The 25,569-nt window shown below is 58.8% G+C and overlaps 1 protein-coding gene across 3 annotated transcripts in view; it reads left to right on the plus strand.

Moving 5' to 3' along the window:
* Positions 1 to 414: 414 nt before the first annotated feature.
* AACS (acetoacetyl-CoA synthetase) overlaps positions 415 to 25,569 on the plus strand; it is a 52,754-nt gene continuing 27,599 nt past the window's right edge. Inside the window, exons 1-7 of one of the 3 annotated variants that reach the window (XM_030336452.1) lie at positions 418 to 658; positions 7,193 to 7,296; positions 8,916 to 9,036; positions 15,293 to 15,406; positions 18,419 to 18,516; positions 22,285 to 22,399; positions 22,599 to 22,680. In XM_030336452.1, the coding sequence (XP_030192312.1) occupies positions 526 to 658; positions 7,193 to 7,296; positions 8,916 to 9,036; positions 15,293 to 15,406; positions 18,419 to 18,516; positions 22,285 to 22,399; positions 22,599 to 22,680 (767 nt within the window). In that variant the 5' untranslated portion in view covers positions 418 to 525. Of the gene's footprint in view, positions 659 to 7,192; positions 7,297 to 8,915; positions 9,037 to 15,292; positions 15,407 to 18,418; positions 18,517 to 22,284; positions 22,400 to 22,598; positions 22,681 to 25,569 lie in introns of all 3 variants that reach the window. The other 2 variants (XM_030336453.1, XM_030336455.1) reach the window with 2 other exon arrangements.

A 25,569-nucleotide genomic window follows, 5' to 3' on the forward strand; every position in this document is an offset into this window, starting at 1 on the left:
CGTTCATGCTCTGTCTCTCTCTGTCCCAAAAATAAATAAACGTTGAAAAAAAATTAAAAAAAAAATATCTGCAGGAGGAACAAATCAATGGCGACCGAACGAACACAGAACGAGCCAGCGGCCCACGACCTCTGCCCTCCCGCGCGGCTTTAACCCCTTCCCGCCACAGGTGAGGACTAGGAGCCCGGGGGCAACGCGCCTGCGCAGCCCCACCCACAGCACGAACGGGTTCGAGACCCGGAGGCCGCTGGGCGTGGCGGCGAGTACTCCTTTGCGAGGCTCGGCGCCCGCGGAGGGTTACACGCGGGGGGCGTGGCCTGCGAGGGGCGGGACCTCCGGGGGGCGGGGCCGGCCGGGGATCCCGCAGGCGAAGGCCGCGCCGCGCTCAGTAGCGCCGCGCTCGCCGTCCTCGCCGCCGCCCGGCAGCTGCCTTCCGACCCCGCCGCCGCGCCTGCAGACCCCCGGCCCGGTCCCAGTGCCGCTCCGCGTCCCCGTGCCCGTCCCCGCGCAGCCGCCGCCGCAGCCATGTCCAAGCAGCCGCGAGCCGGCGGGGAGGAGATCCTGGAGTGCCAGGTGATGTGGGAGCCTGACGGCAAGAAGAACACGCAGATGGACCGCTTCCGGGCGGCCGTGGGCGCTGCCTGCGGCCTGGCGCTGGGTGAGTGCGGGCGCGCGGCCCGGGGGCTCCCCGGCCACCCCGTCCCCGGGGCCAGGGCCCTCCAGAAACCCGGCTCCCCCTCGGAGAGGGGCCCGCTCCTGGGGACCGGGGCGCCCCGTTCTCCCGGGCGTTGCTGGCAGGGCCCCCCTAGCTGTTGGAGTGGTCTCCTGATTTCCAGTCTCCTTCTTGGGGGGCTTGGAGGAGCCCCTGGAAGTGGGGGCCCCCTTTCCGGGGGGGGGTGGGACTCCTGACTGTGGCAGCTGCGTCCCTGGGAGGGTCCCCCAGCCCCCCGGCCTTGGAACCTGGGGGCACTGAGAGATCCCTTGTTAGGCCAGGCGCTCCCTGGGGTCTTGCACTCTGTCCTGGGGGGGGGGGGGGCTTCCTTCCAGACGTAAGATGTAGGGTCTTTCTGACTTGTGGCTCTTCTCCTGGGTGTGTGGGGGTCACTCACCAGCCAGTAGCACCTGCTGTCTTGTTCTAACCCCCCCTCCCCCCTTACTAAAGGGCCAGTGTGGCTGGCATTCAGGCTCCTGGGAGAAAGATGATCAGGTAGGAACCTTTGGGGTTAGGGCGGGACTCCTTCTCGGCCTGTTGGCATTCCCAGGCCCCAGCAGAACCCAGTCCCAGGCCTGCCATCCAGGCACCACCCCGGCTCTCAGAAACCACCTGGCTGGGTTTTGGCTGGGCACACCAGGCCCTTTTCCTGGGTCAGAAGCGCTCTGGCCTGGGCCTCCCTGCAGCTCAGCTGACTTCTGAGGCTCCTGTGTTTTTGCTGGTGGCATCACATCCGTGTTCTCAGTCCTTGTCACAGACACGGAGACCTGCTCTGCCTAGGGGAGTCGCTGCCTCCTTACGTGCCCCCCTTTTCCTGGGGCCCTTGTTCCCTCTGCCCTGAACGTTGGCTGGGTTTCCTGCTTCCTGCTTTTCCTCCCTCCTCCCTTCGGTGCACCCCGCTTGCTTTCCCGGAGCACAGGTCTGACTTTTCACTCCTTGGCTGAGAGTTCACAACGGCCTCTTGTTGACCATGGAATTGCACACAGGGCCACCTGGCAGCTTCGCGTCCCCCACAGCGCGATGGGTGTCATAGCTTCTGCCGAGCCCCTGTCCTTGGCAGACCCAGCCCTGTCGCGCCCCTCTCTCCTGCACACTAGACAGGGAGCACTTTGGAGGCAGATGTGGCTTATTCCTCCGGGGCCTTGCAGGGCGTAGTTGGTAAGTGACCGTGTGTCGGGCTGGGGCGAACAGACGAGGCTCCAAAGAGCTGGGGGTGGGACATCGTTCTCGTTTCGCCTCGATCCCGTCTGCGTCTCCTCTGCCAGCAGTAACAGCCTCTCCCGTGGCGAGCCAGCCCTGCCACTCTAGGAAACCGCCGCACACGGGTTGTGCGTGGGTGAGACCCATCTAACCTGACGACCTGGATTCTGAACTGGCTCCACCGTTTACCGGCTGCGTGATTAGGAGAAAGTCACCTGATCTTCGCAAGCCTCTTTACAGACTTTCCCCGTCTGTAGAATGGGCACGAAGAGAGGGCCGGCGTCAGTGGGTGGTGGTGCGAGGGTGACAGGAGGTGATCCGGCCCAGCGGTCACTTGCACCTGGCCTGCGGGTTGCTGTGTAAATACCACCGGGCACTGGCAGCTCCCAGTTGGCCTGCTCAGGGCTGCGGGGGGGGGGTGCCAGATTGGCACTGCGGACTTAGCACTTCACTTGGGCGGCTCACACACTGGGAGACACACAGGAAAAACCAAAATTTCCATCTTCTTTTGAAAACCTAAAGGCCTGTGTTGCTGGGCCTGTATCCCCACGTGGTGGCAATGAGCTGGCCCCGGTGGGGTTCCTCCCTTGGTCTGGGGGTGGTTTAGAGCTTGGCGTCTGTCTTTTTGTCCTCTTCTGCTCCTGATGGCTAAGCCAGCCTGCTCTTCTCGCCTTTCCAGAGGCCTGGCCCTGGACTTCTGGGCTTTAAGATTCATCTCAGATGTTTCCTCCTCTTTGATTACTGTCATCGAATATCTTCTCCTCCGCTCTCCAGGCGCGTGTAATTTGGACTTTCATCCTGCCTCGCTTTTTCATTAACTTGTGAGCATTCTAATCGCTTTAAAGACTATAGCCTTGGGGCGCCTGGGTGGCGCAGTCGGTTAAGCGTCCGACTTCAGCCAGGTCACGATCTCGCGGTCCGTGAGTTCGAGCCCCGCGTCAGGCTCTGGGCTGATGGCTCGGAGCCTGGAGCCTGTTTCCGATTCTGTGTCTCCCTCTCTCTCTGCCCCTCCCCCGTTCATGCTCTGTCTCTCTCTGTCCCCAAAATAAATAAAAAACATTGAAAAAAAAAATTTATAAAGACTATAGCCTTGAGTTTGTATCTTCTGCGCCCCCAGTGTTTTGTGTGTAGCTGGCACGCGGTGTTGAGCAGAGTGCTGTGCCCACGTGTGCAGGGAGAGCAAGGGACACATCCTCACGGGTGGCTGCAGCTGTGCTCGGTCCCCGAGGAGGGATGGGCGGGAGGGCGGCCTTCTCCAGCCTGGCCGCCTCTCCACGAGCCCAGCCCAGGGCTGGCGTGAGGTTGGGCGGGGCCTTGGCGGGGTCCCGTATTTTTTCCGACTCCCAGGGCCTCGGGTCGGTTGGTTCCTGTGACTGCTCCCAGCCAACCTCACCTGAGGACTCTGCACACGTCCGCGTGGACCTCGGGGTGGGGGTGGGGGGGGCGGCTGTAGCCGTCCTGTGGACAGCCTGTGGCTGCAGCCCAGCATGTGTGCGTGTGAGAGACCCCACGAGACACGCCGCGGGTACCGGCCCTCCGTAACCAGGGGAGCGACACCCGCTTTCAAGTGCGCGCTCCTTCGTTGGACGGTGTGCCGAGTGCCTTTCTGTGTGCCGCAGGCCGCAAATCACGGCAGCCTTCGGGCGGCTGGGATGGCCTTTGCCCGCAAATGGAAGGCTTGGTCCCGGCTCTCAAACCGCTCACGGGCGGCTGGGGGAGAGAGCTCTTGCAGAACGGGCGTGCCCAGGGAGCGTCAGAGTAGGGACAGCCCGCTGTGGGCTCCCGAGCGGTTCCCTGTGTGCTGGGCTGTCCGATGGATCATGAGCGGAGACTCGGAGGTGCAGGCTGGTCCGAGTTCTCCTGGGTGGACGGGAAGAGGGGGTGGCTTTCAGAGCCGACGCCTACACAGGGAAGGGTGGTAGTCGGCTCTCAGTGGGCGTGCATCCCCTGACCTAACCCGTGGAGCCCTGGCCCGGCGGGTGCTGGCACCCGTTTCCCGGGTGGGCAAACACAGGTCTTGGTCGGGATGTTGCAGCCGTGAGTGGCGCGCCTATCGTCTGTTTCCAGAGTCATGACCGTCTGCCGGGTGACGTTGCCTCTCGCGTGTGGGTGAGGGCGGGGGGGACAGCTGTCACCGGGCTCTGTAAGCTGCCTGTCGCTATGTGGCGTGACGGTGCCTTAGGTTAGGGCCCCAGGAGAGCCAGGCAGGAGCTGCAGTGGCTGTTAGGACCCAGTCTCAGAAGTCACCCTTGGTCATTTGCATAATATCCTGTTGGTGACACAGGCCCCTGCCCTGCGTGGGGCGGGGACAGCATGGGGATGTGAGTGCCGGAGGCGGGAGCCCCTGGCTGGCCACAGCCGGCCGTTCTCGTTTCTCAGGAGAAGGCGCAAACCCTGCATTTCGTTTGAAAACTGGGATTTTAGTACGTTGGCAGCTAGTTCGGGCTCTTTGTGAACGTCGTGCAGACTGAACCAGACGTGCCTGTGGTAGGCGATCTGGGCCTCGGGAGCGCAGGCTGCGAGCGGGGCGTGGGTAGAAGTCACAGGGCCCGGCCCGGCTGACGACTCGTCCCTCAGGACTTGCCTGGGTCGTCCACGTGGACGAGCTCCCCCCCAGAGGCAACGCGTCCCCCTGCTGTCCTCTGGGGCCCTCGTCACGTTAAGGTGCCGTCGAGACCACTCGTCCCCCGCATCGGCAGGCGGGTGGCATCTTCCTCCCTCCGGATGCTGCCAGAGCCTCGCTTTCCGACGGGCTCGCTTTCGGTGCAGGCCCCGGGGTCGGGCCTCCGTCCGTCTCTTGTGTCGGCCTGGGGGAGCTCTCGGAGCTGGGAGCCTCGGCCACTGGTGAGGGCTGGCGTGACATCGAACAGAGAGGCCCGGGGGGAAACGGAACCGGGGGCCCCGCGGACTAGCCCAGCTTCCCCGCTGTGGGCAGGCGGGGGCTCCCTCTGCCAGAACCACCCTGGGCCCGCGCTGCCCTCCTCCTGGGCCGCGAGCCCGGCGTCTCCTACTCGTGAACGCGTCCCTGTGCTGGCATGGCCCTGTCCCGACGTCCTAGCCCGTCCCACGCTGCCGGATAGCCTGGCGCCGTCCTGCTCCTGCGAGGTGACGGGCAGGGACGACGATGGCTGGCGCACCAGGTCCTTTCCCTCTGCCAAGCTGTGGTCTCTCAGTGCTTTGTGTGTTTTGACTCGTTCGGTCTTCGCACTGACCGTGACAAGTCACGGAGGACGACTTATGGAGGAGACGCTGAGGCCCAGAGAGGGTTGTTTACTTGTCTGAGCTCACATGGAAAGCGGCAGGACCTGGACCCGGATGGTCGAGCTCCGGAGCCTGTGTCTTGAAGCCAGGCTCTGTTGGTCCTCGGGGGTCATTGTTGTCATCCCCATTTTGCAGGTGAGAATGCCGAGGCTCAGAGAGGTGGCACAGCTTGCCCAGGGTCCCTGTGCAGTAAGTGGCAGGGCCGAGACTCGAACGCAGCCATCACTTCCTACTGTCACGGGAGGATCTGTGCTCTTCTCCAGTCAGTTTCCAGGTGACCTATAAGGACACTGAGTCCAGAGAGGCACAGTGGCCTACCTCAGGTCCCCAAGCACGGTCTCCAGAGTCAGGGCCGGCCCCAGAGTTCCAGACACTCCATCCCTGGTGCTTTTCCCCCCACACGCCTGGTTGACCTGGTCTGTGGCCCCCGGCTTGAGTCGATGGGGCGGGACTGGAGGGCAGGCCTCCCGGGGCTTGGAGGCAGGGGGGGGGGGGGGGGGGGGGGGGGGGGGGGAAGCCTCACTGCCACGAACCCGAACTGCTCCAAAGCCCCTGTTCCCTGCTTGCTGTGTGGCCTCTGTGCTGACTCTCCCCTCCTCATCCGGGGGATCCTTCTCCGCTCCGCTGCAGAGGGGACGCTGTACCACTCACTCCCTGTTCTTCGCCTGGGCTCTAGGCTTCCCCCGGGCGTCCCCAGCCTGCCCTTGCTGCCAGGGCCGCCCCCGCCTCCCGCAGCCTGCCCTGCTCTCGGACACGTCTCTTCCTCCCGCTCCAGAGTCCCGCGTGCCCGAGGACAGTTCTGGACGCCTCAGTGGGAAGGGGCATTGCCGACGGGCAGGGATCATTGTGTCCCCCCTCCGTGCCTCCCAGGACTGGGAGCAGTGAAGACCGTTAGGCCTTGATGGCACTGAGAGAATTCAGCCCGGCCATTGCCTTATGCCCCGTTTTCCTCTTCCTGACACCTGCTGGGCACCTTTCTGCCGGTCTGTCCCAGGAGCACCAGCATGGGAACGTGTAGCCTGCTGGGAATACGTGGAGATTGAAAACGCCCAGTGAGGGCAAGGGACTTGCCCAGGGTCTCAGGATCAGAACCTGGTGTGAAGAACCTGCTTCCGTTTGCGTGGAAAAGAGAGAGGGGGATGTATCTAGTCACGGACGGAGTCTCTGTTAAGACGCACACGCTTTGCCTGTTCCAAAGTCTGAGTCACCTCCCCCCACCCCCAACACTGTTACCCGCATGTGAGGTCATCACCGAGCTTCTGGTTGCATTTCTGGGACCTCAAATCTGTCAGATGGGGCTTTCCTCATTTCGTGTGGTATAATAGCAGGCTTAGGGGCGCCTGGGTGGCTCAGTCGGTTGGGCGTCCGGCTTCAGCTCAGGTCACGATCTCGCGGTGCGTGAGTTCGAGCCCCGCGTCGGGCTCTGTGCTGACAGCTCGGAGCCTGGAGCCTGCTTCCGATTCTGTGTCTCCCTCTCTCTCTGCCCCTCCCCCACTCATGCTCTGTCTCACTCTGTCTCAAAAAATAAATAAACATTAAAAAAAACAAATAGCAGGCTTAACGTAGCTCCGTCTACGTCCAAGGCCCTGTTCTAGCATCTCGTGCCTGTGTTCGTTTGAGTTCTCCCAACAGCCCCACGAAGAGGGGGTGCTGTGAACCATCTCCACTTGACAGACGGGGAGACCGAGATACGGCGTGCTCAAGTAGCTTCCACAGGGTCGCACGGCTAGTACGTGGCCAAGGCGGGATTTGAAGTCAGGCCTTCTGGCTCTGGAACCCATGTTCTTAGGCACTGCTAGTCAGGGTATGAAGTCACTGCCTCATGCTTTTGTTCGTGTTAGGGGCCAGCGGTGGTAGGTTTGCTCTGGTAAAAGTTAGGATACGCCACCGCCCCCAGACCGTTTCCCATCAGATGCCTCTGACAAACCTGTGACTCCTTAGGCGTGGCCATCTCCTTACTGAACTGCTAAGGCTTTCGAAGCGTTACTTGAGCTATGTGCCGTTTTCTTTTCTTTTTAGAAAATTATGATGACTTATACCACTGGTCGGTTGAATCCTATTCAGACTTCTGGGCCAAGTTCTGGAAATTCAGTGGGATCATCTTCTCCCGCATGTATGATGAGGTGAGTCGAGACTTTGCACACACATTGTCTTCTTACGGTTGTGGGTCCAAAATGAAGTGTTTGTTTTTGGGGACACCGGGTCCTATCTTCTTTCCAAGCCTCACACCAATGGGGAGAAAATCATTGTTCTAGAGAGTTGGCAGAAAGTTGGGTTGAGGTCACAGATTCCACGGAGAGCATGCCTTCTAGACTCCGTGATGCGTGGACCCCAGGCCCCGTCCTGGGAACGCGGGCGACCCCATGTGGCAGGACGTCGTTTCATTTTTATTTTATTAAAAAATTTTTAATCGTGGTAAGATACACGCCACAAAATTTACCACCTTCGCCATTTTAGTGCCCAGTTCAGTGGTGCTATTAAATCCATTTACGCTGTCATGTTTGAAACCGCCAGGAGGTTTATCGTTTCTTAAGCCTGGAGTTTAGGGACCTTTACGACTCCTTATGCTGTCAGTCAGTGACTATCTGGGGAAAGGGGGTCTCCTGTTACTCAAAGTTTAATTTATTGGGTTTGATGGTGGGGTGAACCATCCTGAAAGATTCATCTGTTGGCACTTGGGGAGGAAAGTCGAGGTTCGAGCCCTTCGAGGAAGGAGGTGAGGGACCCGGGTCGGGGAAATTGTGGGAGGGGCAGGCGCATGCCATCGCCATCTCCTGGTTTTCCGTGTGTCTGGTCAGAGCCTGGAACATTCGGCAGGTGCCACATCTGTCTTATTCCCTTTTTGTCAGCGGCTCTCATAAAGTAGGTGCTTCATAAGTATTTGTTGAAAGAGTACGTTACTGGGGATGGTGCTTTCCCTTGGGCATTAATTTCTTAAAAAAAAATTTTTTTTAATGTTTATTTATTTTTGAGGGAGACAGAGTGCAAGCAGGGGAGGGGCAGAGAGAGAGGGAGACGCAGAATCCAAAGCAGGCTCCAGGCTCCGAGCCGTCAGCACAGAGCCCGACGCGGGGCTCAAACTCACAAGCCGTGAGACCATGACCTGAGCCGAAGTCGGACGCTTAACCCAACTGTCCCTCTTTTTTTTCAAACTTTATTGAGGAATAATTAACAATGAAACTGTATATATTTAAAGCATCCAGCGTGATGATTTGCTGTAGGGGTACATTGTGGAAATTAACACGCCCACCATCTCGCCTGCTTTCTCTTTGTGGTGAGGACACTTAAGATTACCTCTCTTAGGGGCGCCTGGGTGGCTCAGTCGGTTGGGCGTCCGACTTCAGCCAGGTCACGATCTCGCGGTCCGTGAGTTCAAGCCCCGTGTCGGGCTCTGTGCTGACAGCTCAGAGCCTGGAGCCTGTTTCGGATTCTGTGTCTCCCTCTCTCTGACCCTCCCCCGTTCATGCTCTGCCTCTCTCTGTCTCAAAAATAAACGTTAAAAAAAAAATTAAAAAAAAAAAAGATTACCTCTCTTGGCAACTTTGGTGTGTAACTTCTTCCCGATTACCTAGAGGGCGCTGATCTCTTTTCAGTTTCAAGCCTGTAGGCCAGTTCAGTGTTCAGTCTACGAAACGATCTGATGATGCTTTGGGCCAGGTTAGCGGGCTTCCTGGGAAGCAGAGTGTCTTTTGTTTATTCCCGTGTGGATCTCATCGTGCGCATTTGCCGTCATCTCCTGTAGGTTGTGGACACCTCAAAAGGGATCGCGGACGTCCCTGAGTGGTTCCGAGGCAGCCGGCTAAACTATGCGGAAAACCTCCTGCGCCATGAGGAGAACGACAAAGTCGCCCTCTATGCTGCGAGTGAGTCCCGACAGCGACTTGGGTTTTCCTCCTTTATTTATTTACTTATTTTAACCTATTTTATTTTTATTTTTATTTTTTTTTTCAATATATGAAGTTGATTGTCAAATTGGTTTCCAGGATTTTCCTCCTTTAGTGTCCTCGGGACCACCCACCCAGAGGGCCGCGTGGTCAGAGACGCTCCGAAACATTCACAGGCTGCAGCGTGTGTCTCCAGACAGTGTCTTGGCACCTTTTTTCCTCCTCCCTTTTTTATTGTGGCAAAAAAACGCGTAACGTTAAGTGTACCATCTTAACCATTTTTAAAAAAGGATTCAGATTTATTTATTTGTTTTGAGATAGAGAGCAAGGGAGGGGCAGAGAGAGAGCGAGAGAGAATCCTAAGCTCAAAGTCCAGCCAGGTAGTCAGGTGTGATGGGATTTCCTTCTTCTTTACAGCTGCATAATATTTCCTTGTAGGGATGCCACACATTTTGTTTGTCCATTGCTCTGTGAGTGGGCCCTTGGGGTGCTCCCACGTCCTGGCTGTTGGGAGGAAGGCTACAATGAACATGGGTGTGCAAATAGCTCCCTGAGGTCCCGCTTTGGATTCTCTTGGATATACATCCAGAAATGGATCATGTGGTGATTCGGTGTTTAATTTTCTTTTTTTTTTTTTAATTAAAAAACATTTTTTTAAATCTTTATTTATTTATTTATTTATTTTTTTAAATTTTTTTTTTTTCAATGTTTATTTATTTTTGGGACAGAGAGAGACAGAGCACGAATGGGGGAGGGGCAGAGAGAGAGGGAGACACAGAACCGGAAACAGGCTCCAGGCTCTGAGCCATCAGCCCAGAGCCTGACGCGGGGCTCGAACTCACGGACCGCGAGATCGTGACCTGGCTGAAGTCGGACGCTTAACCGACTGCGCCACCCAGGCGCCCCAAATCTTTATTTATTTTTGAGAAAGAGTGAGAGAGACAGAGTATGAGCGGGGGAGGGGCAGAGAGAGAGGGAGACGCAGAATCCGAAGCAGGCTCCAGGCTCCGAGCTGTCGGCACAGAGCCCGACGCGGGGCTCGACTCACAGACTGTGAGATCATGACCTGAGCTGAAGTCGGACGCCCAACTGACTGAGCCACCCAGGTGCCCCACTAGGGGTTTTCTTAGTAAGGAGACACTGTGGTTAGTCTTCTAATTAATTGGGTTTTTGGTAAATCTGAATTTTGGTAAAAAGTGACATTGAATTATGTGCTATTGGTAGGGTTTGAGGTGTCTTACATAGCGAATTTTCCAGGTGACTACATTTGTCTCCTTTGAGTAATTAAGCTTTATTTACCCATTTTATTTATTTTTTAAAGTTTATTTATTTTGAGAGAAAGAGAGCGTACTCATGGGGGCGAGAGAGAGTCCCAAAGCCTAGTGCGGGGCTCGAACCCACCAGCCATCAGGGCCTGAGCTGAAATCAAGGGTCAAACGCTTAACTGACTGAGCCCCCCGGACGCCCCTTATTTACCCATTTTCCACACGTGTGCTGCCGTGTCGTGAGGAAATAGGGCTTCAGCAGAGACTGAACGTCATTGGCCCTTTGGTGTTCGTGACTCACGGCTTCGGTTTCGAGACGGCACCAAAACCCGATGCTCTCGAGCTGTCCGTGTGTGGGGGACGCTCGGCCCATGCCTCGGGGGTGGGGGGGGCCCGGAGAGCTGCGCCCTCTGCCACCACCTGCCCCAGCCTCGTGTCCTGCTGCCTGCTCTCAGTCCCTGTGGATGCCAGTGCCCTGGCCTGTAGCAGCGTTCCTTGTTTGTAGTCAGCGGTGGCGCCCAAAGTCAGATAACCGTGCTCTGTCCGCTGTTTCAGTGCCCGAAGTAGGGGTGGGTGAGGTCTAGTGGCTGTGCGACCTTGGGTCAGCCTCTCAACGTGCCTGGGTCTGTTTCTGCCTCTGTCACGTGGAGAGGCTGATAGTACCGCCTTCAGGAATATCGTAGGGTTGAAGCGAGCGAACACGGATGCGTAGGCCCACGGCAGACCTTGCCACGGGAAGCGTGAGTGGCTCTCGGTTGAGGTTGTGCCTCTGAAATCCCCCCCTGCGTGGCTTTTAAAATCCTGGCTGTCCAGGGGCACCTGGGTGGTTTAGTCGGTTAAGCGTCCGACTTCGGCTTTGACTCACGGTCTGTGGGTTGGAGCCCTGCGTTGGGCTCTGTGCTGACAGCTGGGAGCCCGGAGCCTGCTTCGGATTCTGCATCTCTCTCTCTCTTTCTCTCTCTCTCTGCCCCTCCCCCGCTTGCACTCTGTCTCTCAAAAATTAAATAAATGAAAAAAAAAAAAAAGTAGAATCCTGGCTGTTCCGTTCCTCCTGTGGCTTCTTAAGCACATCTTCCAGGGACGGTACCCAGGCTTCCATATGACTTTAAAGCCCACGGTCGCTTCTGATGCACATTGTTGGATAAGAACCAGAGAGCCTTGTCTTTATGTCGTCTTCGGGCTGTGCCTTTTACTCTCCTCCCTACTCAGCCCGGGTGCACTTTGGGCCGAGTGCATAGTGGCCTCGGGGAAGCTACACCAGGCCTGGCATCTCTCCCTTCGTCTTTCAGGAGGTGTTTGCGTGTCCATCCGTTCATTCTCTCGCTTGTTCTCACCTCGGTCTCAAATGTCTCCTCAGCACAAGGTGCTGCGGACGTGGTGTTGAACAGGATGGACAGGGTCCCCTGCTCTCGAGGGGCTGACCTTCTGGTGAGGCAAACAAGGAATAAAAGACGTATAGGCGATCCCTGACTGAGGACGGTTCAGCTTGATAATGTCCGACTTCGCGACGGGGCGGAAGCAGTGTACCTTCAGCAGGAATCGTACGTGGATATTGCCTTCGCCGTGTCCCGGGCCAGCCATCTGTGTCCCCGTCCTCTCTCGCGATGCTGGGCAGCGGCCGCAGCTCCCGGACCGCCGCCTGCACCCACGCGGCCGTCCCGTTTGTCACTTGCGATACAGGATTCAATTACACGCGACCGTCAACACCTTGTTATAAAACAGGCTTTGCTTTGTGGTGGGTGACTGTGCCCACCCGGAGGCTCCCGTCCGTGTTCGGAGCACGTCTAAGGCGGGCCGGGCCAGGCTGCGGTGTTCCCTAGGGTAGGCGTGTTGGACGCAGGCGGGCTCTGACAGAAAGCGGCCCGCCGAGTCCTCGCTTTGTACAAGGAATGAGGGAGGACGTTTGCCTGGGCCCCTTACCCTCGAGGGGAAACAGGATGTCGGTAGTGAGCCACTCGTGCGATGCGTCACCGCAGAACGCCACAGGGTTGCTGGGGGCGCTCGGTGCAGAGGGCAGCAGAGGCTGGGGGAGAGGTCCTTCCTCAGGCGGGACACGAGCCACGCAAGGCGTCCCCGCCCTCACCCTCACGCCGCACGCGTTGTGGCGTTGAGCTATGCACGGCGTTGTCAGCCACCAGCCCTGTCTGAGTCCGTCTGCCCTGTCACCCCGAAGGAACCCCCGACCCAGCCCCTGGCACCCTTCGCTCTCTCCGGTCTCCACGGGTTTGCCCGTCTGGGCGCTTCGCGGAGGCGGGGGTCACACACGGCGTGGCCTTTCAGGTCTGGCCTCTCCCTCGGCCTCGAGGTTTCAAAGCCCATCCTCGCCGCGGCTGGCGTCAGCGACCCTTTCTCTGTCCCAGGAACGTTCCACAGAGCGGAGAATTCGCGTCCTGTGTGTCCTAAGAGACCCTTCGAGGGCCGTCCTGCCCCGGGTGCCGGGGTCCCTTTGTAAACACCGCTCAGCGCCTCTTACGAGCCTGAAGCCTGAGGAGTGGGAACCCTGGGTCTCTCCCTCATCTTCTTTTCCTGCTCTCGTTGGATGTGTCTGTACTTTGACCCAAGGTCTCAGGCACTGCACGAGGTCCTGGTTTCCCCCTCTGGAAAGCGGGAAAGGTCAGACGTGAATCTTTTGGAAAAACAGAACCGAAGACCAGTAAAGGTGGTGAAACACGCCAGTCTTCTGGGTGGCTGGGTTTGGACTGAACTGGCCGTGCACGTTCGTTCGCTCTCTCTTCCCAGCACCACCCCCCCCCCCCCCCCCCCCCCGCGCCGCGCTCCTCTCGTGTGCACTGGCTGAACCCAGCCCCTTTTTTCTTAAGCCTAGCTCCGTGTTGAGGTGGGTTAGGGAGGCATGGTTGTAATTTTGGGTGTGCTGTGTCCGTTTCACCCTCTCCCTCCACACCCCCTCTCCTTCCCACCCCCACCCCCCTCTCCTGCCCACCCCTTCCCTTTAAATATGTGAACGTCTTCCATTAAGGAGCTCCCTCTTGTATTTGCGGGGCAAACAAATGCCCTCAAGCCAGGGATCATATTTAGTTTATAAATAGGGTACCTTTGTTTTTTTTAAGTTTATTTATTTATCTTGAGAGAGAGAGACAGAGAGAGAGTGCATTCGTGGGCGGGAGGGGCAAAGAGAGGGAGAGAATCCCAAGCAGGCTCTTGGAGCCCAACATGGGGCTTGATCTCATGAACCGTGAGCTCATGACCCGAGCTGAAACCAAGAATCGGACGCTTAACGGACGGAGCCACGCTGGCCCCCCAGTGGGGTACTTTCCTAAGCAGCGTCCTAGATCGGCTGGTTACTGGCTTGGGGATTTCAAGACAACCGTGTTTCGTTTTCTGCGTGTTGTCCTGATTTGTTCCTACTCTGCTGGCTGCGTGCGGCTGCTTCGTGCGGGGTGGAGTTCTGCTCCGGCGTTCTCCGCCGAGTCCGTCCCTCCCAGGGACGGTCCCTGCCGAGGCCAGGAGGTGCCACCAAAGGCAGGCGTGCGCCGGGCCCTTGGCGCTCCAGCGAGCAGAGTGCAACCGCGTGCATCCGTGCCGCCCGCGTCGGAGTTCCGAGAACAGCTGCGTGTGCAGCACGCTGTGTCTCCAAACAGTGGGTTTCAGGTTGCTGAGTATTTTTACAGGGTCAGAAATGATCTGGGAGGGGGGAGGGGAGCATGGGGGAGGGACTTCGAAGGCCGCCTGGCGAGGGGGGAGAAGAACCAGGGGCGGGCGTAGGTAACTTTAAGGAGATGGGAGAAGCCAGGTCGACACCAAACAGAAATCAGGACATTTCTTCACTTTGGAAGGGAAGTGCCCCGTGCGGCAGAATCGAACAGCAGTTGGCAGTCAGGAGTAACGCGTCTGCGTCAAAGATAACGGCCGGGATTCACCTCTTCCACGTGGAAAGTACGGCCAGATAGTTTTGCCACAGCCACGCAACATCGAGTGTCGGCCGTGTTCATTTCCTGTCGCCGTGGAGCAAATTTCCCGAAAACCGCGGCCACAGATAGCGAACAGAGCGTCTCACGGTTTCTGTGGGTTGCACGTTCAGAAGTGGCTTCGCTGGGGGGTTCTGGCTCGGGAGCCTCTCACGAAGTTGCGGCAAGGACGTTGGCGGGGGCTGCGTCATCCGAAGGACTGACCGAGGCGGGCGGGTCCGTGTCCAAGATGGCGCACTGCCGTGGCTGCTGGCGGGAGGCCTCAGTTGCCCCCCGCGTGGGCCTCTCGGGGGCTGCTTGAGTGTCGTCACAACACGGCAGCTGGATTCCCCCAGAGGGAGCAGGGTGGGAGCCGCCGTGTCTTCTGTGACCAAGGCTCACAGGTTCCCGTTGTCTCCAGTGTCCTGTCGCTCACCCAGCTCGGGGCCCCTTCGGTGTGGGGGGACCCGCATGAGAGCACCAGCACGGGGGGGCGGGGGTCACTGGGGGCCGCTGCGGAGGCCGGCGAGCACACCGTCTTCCCCTGTCGTTGCCGTCTGTTAGGTGGAAATTCGTATCTCACCCTTGTCACGGACCTGTCTTCCACAGCGAGCTTGATCATTTTTCTGTCCTCGGCTGACAGCCACACGCACGTCCCAGGAAGTTGAGTAAACCTGTGTCCGTGCGACATTTTTTTTTAAACATGATTTAAAAAAACACTTTTTTAAAATTTTTAAATGCAAATTTATTTAGTTTGTGAGAAAACTTTTTTTTTAATGTTTATTTTTGAGAAAGAGAGAGCGCGTGAGCAGGGGAGGGGCAGAGAGAGGGAGGCACAGAGTCCGAAGCAGGCTCCAGGCTCTGAGCCGTCAGCACAGAGCCTGATGCGGGGCTCAAACCCACAAACCGTGAGATCATGACCCAAGCCGAAGTTGAACACTAACCGACTGAGCCCCCCAGGCGCCCTGATGTGTGACACATTTCTAACCTATGTTTAGACGAGTCTACGACTCGGAACTTTTCTGTTAGGCTCGTCTCCACTGTGTGTCCCTGTTCTCTTCCCAGGGGAAGGCGAAGAGGAAATTGTGAAGGTGACTTTTGAAGAGTTGAGGCAGCAGGTGGCTTTGTTTGCAGCAGCAATGAGGAAAATGGGTGTGAAACAAGGAGACCGGGTCGTTGGTAAGTTCGGGCTCTTGTGGTTTGGGGGAGAGACGAGGTGGAGTGACCAGCTTGGAAGGTTGAGGCGACTTTTGGACAATGGCAGATTGCGAGCAACCCTGTAGGACCTCAGCGATCCACGCTTGGTGGAGGACAGATGACCAAGGAAGGTCATGGTGCCCCGAGAGGGAAGGGACAGCCTGTGCAAAGGCCCGGAGGTTCATGGGGCAGGGCACCTGCAGGGGTGACAGGAGCACGGTGGGCTGGGCGTGCACCACAGGTGGTAGGGCAGGCAGGGCCCCTCCTTCCAGAAGGAACCAGGGTTGGTGTCTCCAGAGGGCAAAGGGAGGCCTGGCTCCCTCTCCCTCCCCGGCCCCCTCCCCAGTTCCTGCCTTCCTTTGTTCTCTCTGCATCTGGCAGTGAGTCTTGATTTCCCACCGAGCACATTCAGGTGTCTTCTTACAGTTTTCCTTTCACCTTGACTACTGGGGAAGGTTTCCGGGCCTTATGTGGACCTGTTCTCCGCCCCAAGGACCTTTAGTTAATTTAGATGTGGGTGGGCGTGCCCCCAGGGCGAGCAGGGGGAGATAAGAGGACTTATCCTCGTGCAGGCGGGGTGGCCGGGGTGCTGGTCTGCCTCCCCACCCCCATGGCCGTGGGACAGGGCCACAGGGCAGGTGGCAGTGGGAGAAACAGCCTCTCCTGGGGAACTCACCACAAGTGGGCATTCAGCGTGTTTGCTAAGAGGGCGGCCTTATCATTGTAAACCGATTAAGGGCTGTACCCCGTGTCTCCTCCCATGGCAGCTGGGCACGGAGGCCCTGCTCGCATGTCAGTTGACTGGGAAGGAAGCAGACGGGGGGTCACCGCAGCCATCGCCCCCTGTCTCGGCCCTGGATGGGCTGTACTGACCTCCGGGGTTCGCACGCTTCAGCGAGGTCCCTGCTGTCCCACGGGAAACCGTCAGCCCTCCCTGCATGCAGCCTGCTTTATGTTCCTTTGTGGTCCTCATCGCCCATCTGAAATCTTGGGATCGTTTGTGTGTGCGTGCGGATGTGTCCGTCTGTCTGTCCTCCCACTGGAGGACAGGGGCTGTGTCCTCTGTGCACGGCTGCGTCTCTGTCCGCAGGGCGGCCGGGGCGCAGTGGGTGTGTGACGGGCTCTTGTGGGTGAGTGCGTGTGAGCGTGGGGCCCGGTCATAGCAGGCACGTGTGCCTGAAGCCTCCATATCTGTGGTTCTTCCTCCGGTGTAAGCCACCCTTTCGAGGTCTAGAAAAGGAATTCAGAAGGTTCTTATTGCCTCTGGTTTTTTCCTTCCCTCTAAGTGTTCTCCTTCCTCCCATTTTCGTTAAAACAAGTCTCTTTTTGAAGCAAACATTTTCCGAGAGAAGGAGAAGTGGAGACCAGGGTGTGTTGGGGAAGACGGTCGAGACCCCCTCCGGGCCGTGCTTTCGTGGGCGATGTCCCGACTGTGCAAACTCATGCGGGTGCCTGGTGACCCATGCTCGTGAGGGTCTCAGCCTGGACACTAACTTGACCCGACCACAGTTCCAGGACTGGGGGCTGTGGTTCCCGGAAGAGGGCACCAGGGAATGACTCCCGAGGGGGGGGAGGACGCGGGAAGATGCTTGAGGGGCTTCAGACACCCGTCGGGGCTGCTCTTGTGGGTTTCTCTTGTCCGTGACGCGTGCTCACTGCCCTGGCACCAAGCCTGGGTGTGCGGGCCCCCCGGGCGTGGGTCCTGCCCTGCCCCGGGGACATTGCAGTTTACATGGTAAACTCAGGAGACCGCAGGCCTGCCTGTGCCAGATGCTGGGCGCATCCCCGGCTGAGCCTCGCCCTTTGGGGGCGCTCCTGGCTGGCTGCCAGGGAGGTGCAGCGAACTTGAAGAAGCGGAGAGTGGAGCGCCCTGGGGGAGGAAGCAGGGAGAGAGCTGTACAGGCTCAGAGCCCCGGGTGCCGGGACTGCGGGGCTTCTGTGGTCGCCCGGGGGCCGTGCAGGGCGGCATTGGGCCACGGCCCCTGCTCCCCGGTGCCTTATGTGTCTGCTCCTTTCCTCTGGGACATTTAGGACCATCCGTCTAATTGACCGGAGTCCCTCTGGCCACAAAGTTGCTCTGCCTCTGTTGTCATTACAGCCCAGCCTCTTGCCTCTGCTGTGTTCCTTCCAGGCTTTTCTGGGTCTCTTGACTCCTGCTCGATTCCCTTATTGCCTCTCCTTCCCCCTTCCGTCCGTCCACCTGTCTGTCTATTTATCCGTCCATCCACCAGCCAGCGCACCCATATCTCAGGGCCTTGATATGCAGGGCATGGTAAAAGGCGTTTGGTAAAGGAAAGGACAAGACAGGCAAAGTCCCTGCCCTCCTGTGGGAACCAGCTGTGAAATTGACAGTTATATTATCAGATGCAGGTGATTATTATGGTAAATTTGGTGACGGAAAAATAGAGTGTGCTTTGTGGGGACCGGCCAGGGAATCTGAGTTTATCGGGGGGCCTCGGAGAAGGCGTCTCTGAGAAAGTCTCATTTACATTAAGAGTTAAAGAATGAATTTGCAGAGTCAGGAAGGCTGCTGTGTGTGAGAGTACTGAGGCAGAACGGACATCCTGTGCAAAGGCCCCGGGGCAGGAGGAGTTTAGAACAACTGGTGTGTGTGGAAGGGTGTTCAGGCAGAACAGAGAGCCTGTGCAAAGGCCCTGGGGCAGGAGGAGCTTAGAACAACTGGAAAACTGGAGAAGGAGGCAGAGCGGAGGAAGAGGAGGCCAGGGCCGGATCATGCAGGGCTGTGGGGATCATTCTGGTTAGTATGGGTTGGAGGGGGTGACCGTAAGGAGTGGACAGACTGGGGGTAAGCGGTGGGGCCGTCCGGATGGGGACGTCAAGGCAGCTGGGATGGGGTGGGGCTGGCCGTGCTCCTTGGGCTGGTCAAAGCCAGCTCCTCTCCCCACTGCTTGCCTGGCTCTCAGGTCCCTCTTGGTAGTCCACTGCATCCGATGTACCCTGAACCCAAGGCTTTTTCCCTGTGCCCGACGACAGGTTATTTACCCAATGGTGTGCATGCCGTGGAGGCCATGCTGGCTGCAGCGAGCATCGGTGCCATCTGGAGCTCCACGTCCCCAGACTTCGGTGTGAACGTGAGTTGGGTCCCCAGTGAGGGGCGCCCGTGTGCCCCTGAGTGCCCTGGGGGTGCAGCCACTGGCCACAGAAACATTCCTGTGTGATTTCCCAAGGGGAGGGCTCTGCCCACCCGGCGTCTCGGGCAGGGGCGTGGGCAGCTGTGGCCCAGGACTGGCAGGCCGGGAAGGAGACGATGTCACGACGGCCTCCTGTCTCAGCTGAGCCTTGGTTTTAAATCTACCCGCCAACGAACCCTCCTCTTTTCTGGCGTTGCTAACGTCCCGTCCTCATGTGGCAGATGGCGCTGGGGGATCTCACGGGAGGTGTCTGTCATCTCTGCACTCGTGACCGCGGGAGACTTTCTGATGTTTCTGTTCTGCAGACCGTCATCTGGGTTCGCTCACAGAGGCTGCCCCGAGGTCTCCTTGCGCTTGGGTCTTTCCCTGCCGTTTCTGATCTCTCACTTTGGATCCGTGCTCTGCACGGGAAGAGGGTGGGCCTCTTTATCTCTGCGGAGCCGAGGGGACCAAGGACCCAGGGTGCAGCCAGACGCCAGAGGGGCCCAGGCAGGGGCAGGAGGCGCGTGCTCAGCCCCGCTGTGGAGAAGGAAGTGGCGGCAGAACAGGACGTCCCCGGGGCCTCCACTCGCCGGCCCGGGGCCTTTCCTGCTTGCAGAGCCTTGGCGATGTGGGTCCCTTGGGAGCCATGAGGACAGACCCCAGTTAGGGGACACGGTGGGCATCCGGGACCCCGGCCGCTCTCCATGGCATCAGGTGCTTCGCTCCTGGCCCGGCCCCTGTTCCGGGCACCGGCCAGCACAGCTCAGCGGCTGAGGCTGTCCCGACTTTGCCGACCCTGCACCCCTGTGCGAAACAGGGACGGTGGGAAGAGAGGGCCGTGGAATGAGCATAGGAGGCTGGGCCCGCGAGGCCAGATTGGCGCACCTCGGCTCCGGCTTTAGCCGCTGGTGACGTTCGAGCTCGGCGCCCTGTGGTCGGGCTGGTCTCGGCCGCAGGGCTGGTTTTCGGGCACGAGCTTGGAACTCGCGTCTACCTTGAGGCTTCCTGTTCTGGTAAAGGTGGTCCAAGCAGGTCTCCTCCGCCCCATGCCGTGCGGAGGCGCGGGGGCAGTGAAGTGGCCGGCTGGGGCTGCGGTGAGGACCGGGCTCTGCCGAGTTCGGGAAGCAGGTGGCCGCCTGGACCTCCCGGCTTGGCGGTCGTTTTCCTCCTGGGGCTTTCCTGTGCCTATGCCCGGTCGCCCCACAGGGACCGCAGAATGGATGCTTGTGTGGGGTTGGGGGCCACGCTCGACTCACTGCCCCCTGAAGTCACTGCGTGTCAGCCTTTAAAAGTGACGTGGGTGTTTTGAGCCGGTCACGAAGGTGTTGGGAGAGCTGGGCGTGGCACAGGGCAGTGGTCGTGGCCTTCTGGGGCTGGAAGGAAGCCCCTGCCCGGAGACCTCACGGAGAGCAGAGCCCCTGATGGCACTGGGCGGCGCATCGTGCCTCCGGGTACAGGGTGGGAGGCTGGGACGCGGGCCAGCGTCCAGCCGCGTCCCACTCTGCTGTTGCCACGTCCCGTGCCACGTGTCCCCAGCAGATGGCTCTCCAGCCTGCGCTGCTGACCCTGCTGCACACTAGATGGCAGCGTGGCTCTGCCTTCTCCGGGCTTCGGCTCGCGGCTTCTGGGAGTTCTCTCTGGCCTTGTGGCCTGAGTCTCGGGGGAGAGCCCTCCGGGGGGTAGGAAAGCGACAGGGCCAACGGCTTCCCCTGGGGCCTCTGGGTCTGTCTGTGGCCGGGCCCAGACCTCTGATTCAGAAACACTGTGGTCTTCGCTGTCTGTTGGCCCTCACCGTGGCCGGGAGCTCTGTGAGATGTGAGGCCCGGGTCCCTGGCGGGCTGGGTCCTTCCATCCTGAGTGTTGGCGCCTTGCGCAGGGGAGAGCAGGGGAGGCGCGGGGTGTCACGGAGATGTCTCTGCTGCCTTCAGGGGTGCCCTCAGCCCGACTCCGGCAGCTCCTCCCTGATCCGAGGCCCTCCCTCAGGCCTTCTGTTCCCTGAGCGTCTCCCGAGGTGCCCTCTGCCTGGGGACAGCCTCTCCCCTCCCGCCTCGCTGTGGAACCTGCTCCAGCGGCCGCCCCCGAGGGGACCCCCTCCCGCTCCGTGGCTCCAGCCCCCGCTGCCTCTTCCTGGTCCTGCTTCAGTCGGCCTGGGACCCGGCCCTGTTCTCTGCTGCTGCCCTTTGGTTTCCTTGTCGCTCAGGCTAGTCTCTCCCAGAGGCTGCGTGTGGTTAAGAGCACCGGCCTGCCCCCCTGGCTCTGCCATTGGCCGCCTGTTACTGCGGCCCAGTTGCTCAACCTGCTCACGCTTCTGCGAGGACGTGGGCGAACAGTACTGCCTTGCTCCCGGGGCTGCGCAGGCCAGATGCGCGCATGCCTGGAGCAAGCCGGAGCGGTGCCTGGCACGGTGAGCGCTGGGTGCGTGTTGGGATTTTTATTGGCAAAGCTTTTCTTCCCACATAAAGCGGCAACTCTCAGCCCCGCTTAGAATCCTGAGCTTTGAGGGGCGCCTGGGTGGCTCAGTCGGTTGAGCGTCCGACCTCGGCTCGGGTCATGATCTCACGGTTCACCGGTTCGAGCCCCGCGTCGGGCTCTGTGCCGAGAGCTCAGGGCCTGGAGCTGCTTTGGATTCTGTGTCTCCCTCTCTCTCTGCCCCTCCCCTACTTGTGCTCTGTCTCTCTCTCAAAAAAATAAACACTAAAAAAAATTAAAAAAAAGAATCCTGAGGTTTAAGAATACTCTATTTTGCTTTGTCGAGTTTGTACATCACCACTATGCCTGTCATCAGCCGAACGGTTTTCCTGGTGATTCTCCCGAATTCTCTGCATCACTCTTGCCGTTGCCTGTGCTGACAAACCTCCTGGTCCTTGTGCCTTTCCCTTCTGGTTCCCGCCGCCCAGCGGTGTCAGAGACTGGGATGTTCTTGGGAAATCCGGGCGTCACTGCTTGTGCCCTGGGAGTGACCCGGGTGCCGATCGTGGAGCTCTGGCCCTGGACGGAAGCGCCGTTCCGGGCGGTGCCTCCCCAGGTGCCGTGCTTGTGGATGGAGAGGGCTCCACCGAGGTCTGGACCCGGGAGCACTTCCCTGTCGCCCCTGGGCTCACACTCCAGTTGTAGTGAGCGTGTCTGTCCACGTCAGTGTCCCAAACGAGTCTTACCCACACGGAGGCGTGCTGCTTTCAGAGAAAGAGGTGTGCTTGCCAGGACCCGACTCCGTGCGTGGTGGGCCTGCCTTGGAAATGGGGCTTATTTACGAGGATACACGTTTGCAGGGGCGTGCGTTTGGTTGGCAGAAAGTGCCTTTTGGAGGATTCGCGTACCTCGTAACTGAAGATCAGGAGGGACCAAGATACGGACACGCCGGCGAAGCTCCTTTTGTGTGTGCCAGGTGCCGGAGTGGCTGTATTCAGGGCTCTTTCCGCAAAGTGGGGCATCTCCCTGGGGGTGCAGATACTCCCCCCGTAGGTTCCCCATCTCATACACTTGTGCTTTGCTGTCTCAGCGCGTCTGTAAGTCTACGTTGACCCTTTCTTCAAAGTGACGTTCATTTCTCAGGGGCAAGTCGTGGCTTCTCGGTTTTCTGTATGGGCCACGGGTTGGCGGGGTCGCAGGAACGCGCCTAGTGCTCCGACGTCGCGCTGTTCCTTTCCCTCGAGGCGGTCGCGTTGGTTGCTTAAGGTTTTTGCCTTTGGCGTGACTGATGGCGACGACCTTCCCTTCCCCTTCCAGGGCGTTCTGGACCGCTTCTCTCAAATCCAGCCCAAGCTCATCTTCTCCGTGGAGGCGGTCAGGTACAACGGCAAGGAGTTCAGCCACATGGAGAAGCTGCAGCAGGTGGTCAAAGGTGCATGGCTCGCCCGAGTGGGGGCCGGCAGGGCTGGGGCGGGGTGCAGAGAGAGGAGGCACGAGGGCCCCTGAACCGCGAGCGGCAAAACCCCGGGAAGCCCCCATCTCTTGGTTGTGTTACGCTTGGTGGGAACCACATCCACCGCGTGTGTCGTTCAGCGAGCCTGCGCCCCCCCCCCCCCCCCCGCCTCCTCCAGGACTCCCAGACTTGGAAAGGGTGGTGCTGATTCCATACCTTGCCTCAAGAGAGAAGATAGACATTTCCAAGATTCCAAATAGGTAAGCCAGCGGATCGCTGCGTCCGTGTGGAGCCTACTGGGATCGCTGCGTCTGTGTGGAGCCTACTGGGAGTCCCCCTGGGAAGTCGATTCTGTGACTCATTCATTTTAGAAGTGCAGGTTTCAGTTAAAAATCACTTCTTGTAGGGGCATCTGGGGGGCTCAGCCAGTTAGGCGTCCACGTCTTGATTTCCACTCAGGTCCTGATCTCACCGTTCACGGGTTCGAGCCCTGCATCGGACTCTGTGCTGACAGTTCAGGGCCTGTTTGAGATTCTTTCTCTCTCTCTCTCAAAATAAATCAACTTCAAAATTAAAAATAAAAATCACTCTTGTAGAGGGGCACCTGAGGCCCCAGAGTGAATTCCCCAAGCCACAGAGCCACGTGGTATCAGAACAGCCCCAGGAATACTTTCTCTCTGCCGTCCCTTCCCAGTGGAAGGTCAAGCCCCGCTCCCCGACTCAATGGAAATGAACGTACGCACGTGGCCACAGGTGCATGTACACGTATATGTATGTGACTGCATCTGTATGCACACCTGAATGTGCACACATACATAAATTTCCCTTCCGGAACCGATTTTTGTCCTTATCGCTAGGAGTGTCTTCGTCTGTTCCTCTGACATTTATAAGCTGGTGCAACACGCACCCTAAGTAGCAAATAGTATTGTGAGCAGGTTAGTTTGGACTAGGAGTTAGGAAGGGGGTCATGGTTTGTCTCCAGATTTTTGGCGCTGTACCCCTTTCCTCCTCCTTGAAACAGCTGTGGGGAGAGTTCAGCCACCAGGTGTGTTTACCTGTATGGGCGGACCTCTCCCTCTAGCCCCGTGTGGGGCCCTGGCAGGAGCCTGGAGGGCGGCCCCTTGAGGCTGCGTGGGAAGCATCACACAGGTGCACAGTGGGGTCCTTGTGTCCCGTGGTGGGGGGGGACAGGGAGGGCTTTTCTTTAGAGGGGAATGAGGGGCAGAGGAGGAGGGAGGGAGAGAGAGAGACAGAGAGAGGCTCTCAAACAGGCTCCAAGCCCAGCGCAGAGTCTGATGTGGGGCTTGATCTCATGACCCTGGGATCATGACCTGAGAGAAATCAAGAGTTGGACGCTCACCGGCCTGAAACACCTAGGCGCCCCCTGCAGGCAGGCAGACGGGCCACACCTGCAGGGAGGGTGATCCATGACCATCGGGCCCAGTAGACACAGCCTGCTCCTTGAATCGGGGGGAGGGAGGGGGCAGGAAGTGCCCAGGGCCTGGGAGAAGGGTGTGGGATCTGGGGGAGGTGGCACCTAAGGCGACCTTGAGAGACGGGCAGGGTTTGGGGATGCCTGCGTGTGTCCGGATTCCAGCAGGGTGCTTGTCAGCAGGGTGCCTCTTCCCTGCGGGCTGTGGTCTCAGGCCGGACCGCTCAGGTCCAGACATCCGCTGTGTGACCCTGCGTGAGGGATTCACCTGTGTGGGCCCTGGGTTCCCCGCCTGTAGAATGGGCAGAACAGAACCTTCGTCCCGGAATTGCTGTGAGCGTCAGATAAGTGAGTGCTGGGCAGGCGCGCTTGGTTGTTAGCCCTCAGCAGTGCTGTCTGTCGTGGGGAGCAGGCGACAGCCACAGGCCGCAGGGGGCTCTGTTCCGTGGCGCATCCGGGTCAGAGTGTGCAGGGCCTTGCGGGCCGGCCCGGGGCTTGCACTTGACCCTTGTGCCGCGGGAACCCTACCCGCCAGGATACACTGCAGCCCGATGACAGAGCCCTGGTCCCCGTTCACACGGCAGACACAGCTCCCTGCTTTATGTTGGGGGCCATCGTGCCCAGAGGCCGGAGGAGAGCCTGGCAGGCTTTCTGGCCCCATGGTGGCCCAGCTTTTGTCCCTCTGAATGTGTTCGTCAGCGATTGGTGTGAAATGAGAGCGCCCTGCAGCATCACAGCCCCCCGCCCCACCCTGGGAATCGCACCTCCCCTGCTACCCGGCTCTCGATCGCCGGATCCCGCAGATAAACTGAGCACACGGACGTGCCTGTGTCGGGGACCGGGCCGGTGGGGGGACCGCCCTTTGGGGTTTTTCATTTTTAGAAGAGCAACGCAAGTAATTGCTGTTTACTGTGATTTATAGACCGTTCGGAAGAAAAGGCTTTTCTTTGTGCGCGGTATCCGATTAGATCGGGCGCTTTGTGTAAGTGGGATTGGGATGGGAGGTGGAGGAGGAGTGGGGCTTTCATTGGCTGGAAGGTTCCACAGCGAATGATTTCCCGGACACTGTGGAGCAAAAGGCTTTGTTTGTTTACCGCTCAGAGTGGAATCATTCTAGATGCCCTTTGTAAACCTCCATGCCGCCCCCAGGAGACGTGCTTGTCCTCAAGGACTGCTTTAGAGTGTGTGCATTTGTGTTTCACAGTAATTATTCTCAGCAAATCGCTGCGGGCTGAGTGTAACTGGTTCTCCCCCTTCCCGGAAAGAGAGAAAGTTCCATTTGTCGAAACAGCAGGTTTGTTCCCCCCCCCCCCCCCCCCCTTCTCCCTTTCAAGCCAACGGAAGGATAGGCCAGGATCAATGTTCCTGCTGGTCTCAAAGTAGAGAAGGCACCTCTCCCAAGATGGCTTTGCAGCTTCAGCAGCCCTGTTTCTGCTCAGAACACAGGTCTGTGCCTGCTTTGCTGCTTTTTGGCCACGTGCATTGGTTCTTTATGTCAGCTTTGGGGGTGGGTTTCTTAGGCAGTAGTCAAGAGCTGGGCTTTTTTTTTTTTTTTTTTTTAAATTTACGTCCAAGTTAGTTAGTGTAGAGTGCAATAATGATTTCAGGAGTAGATTCCAGTCATTCATCCCCACGTGTAACATCCAGTGCTCATCCCAGCAAGTGTCTTCCTCAAGGCCCCTTGCCCATTTAGCCCATCCCCCCCTCCCACAACCCC

This window comes from Lynx canadensis, chromosome D3, assembly GCF_007474595.2.
Source record: "Lynx canadensis isolate LIC74 chromosome D3, mLynCan4.pri.v2, whole genome shotgun sequence".
NCBI lineage: Eukaryota > Metazoa > Chordata > Mammalia > Carnivora > Felidae > Lynx > Lynx canadensis.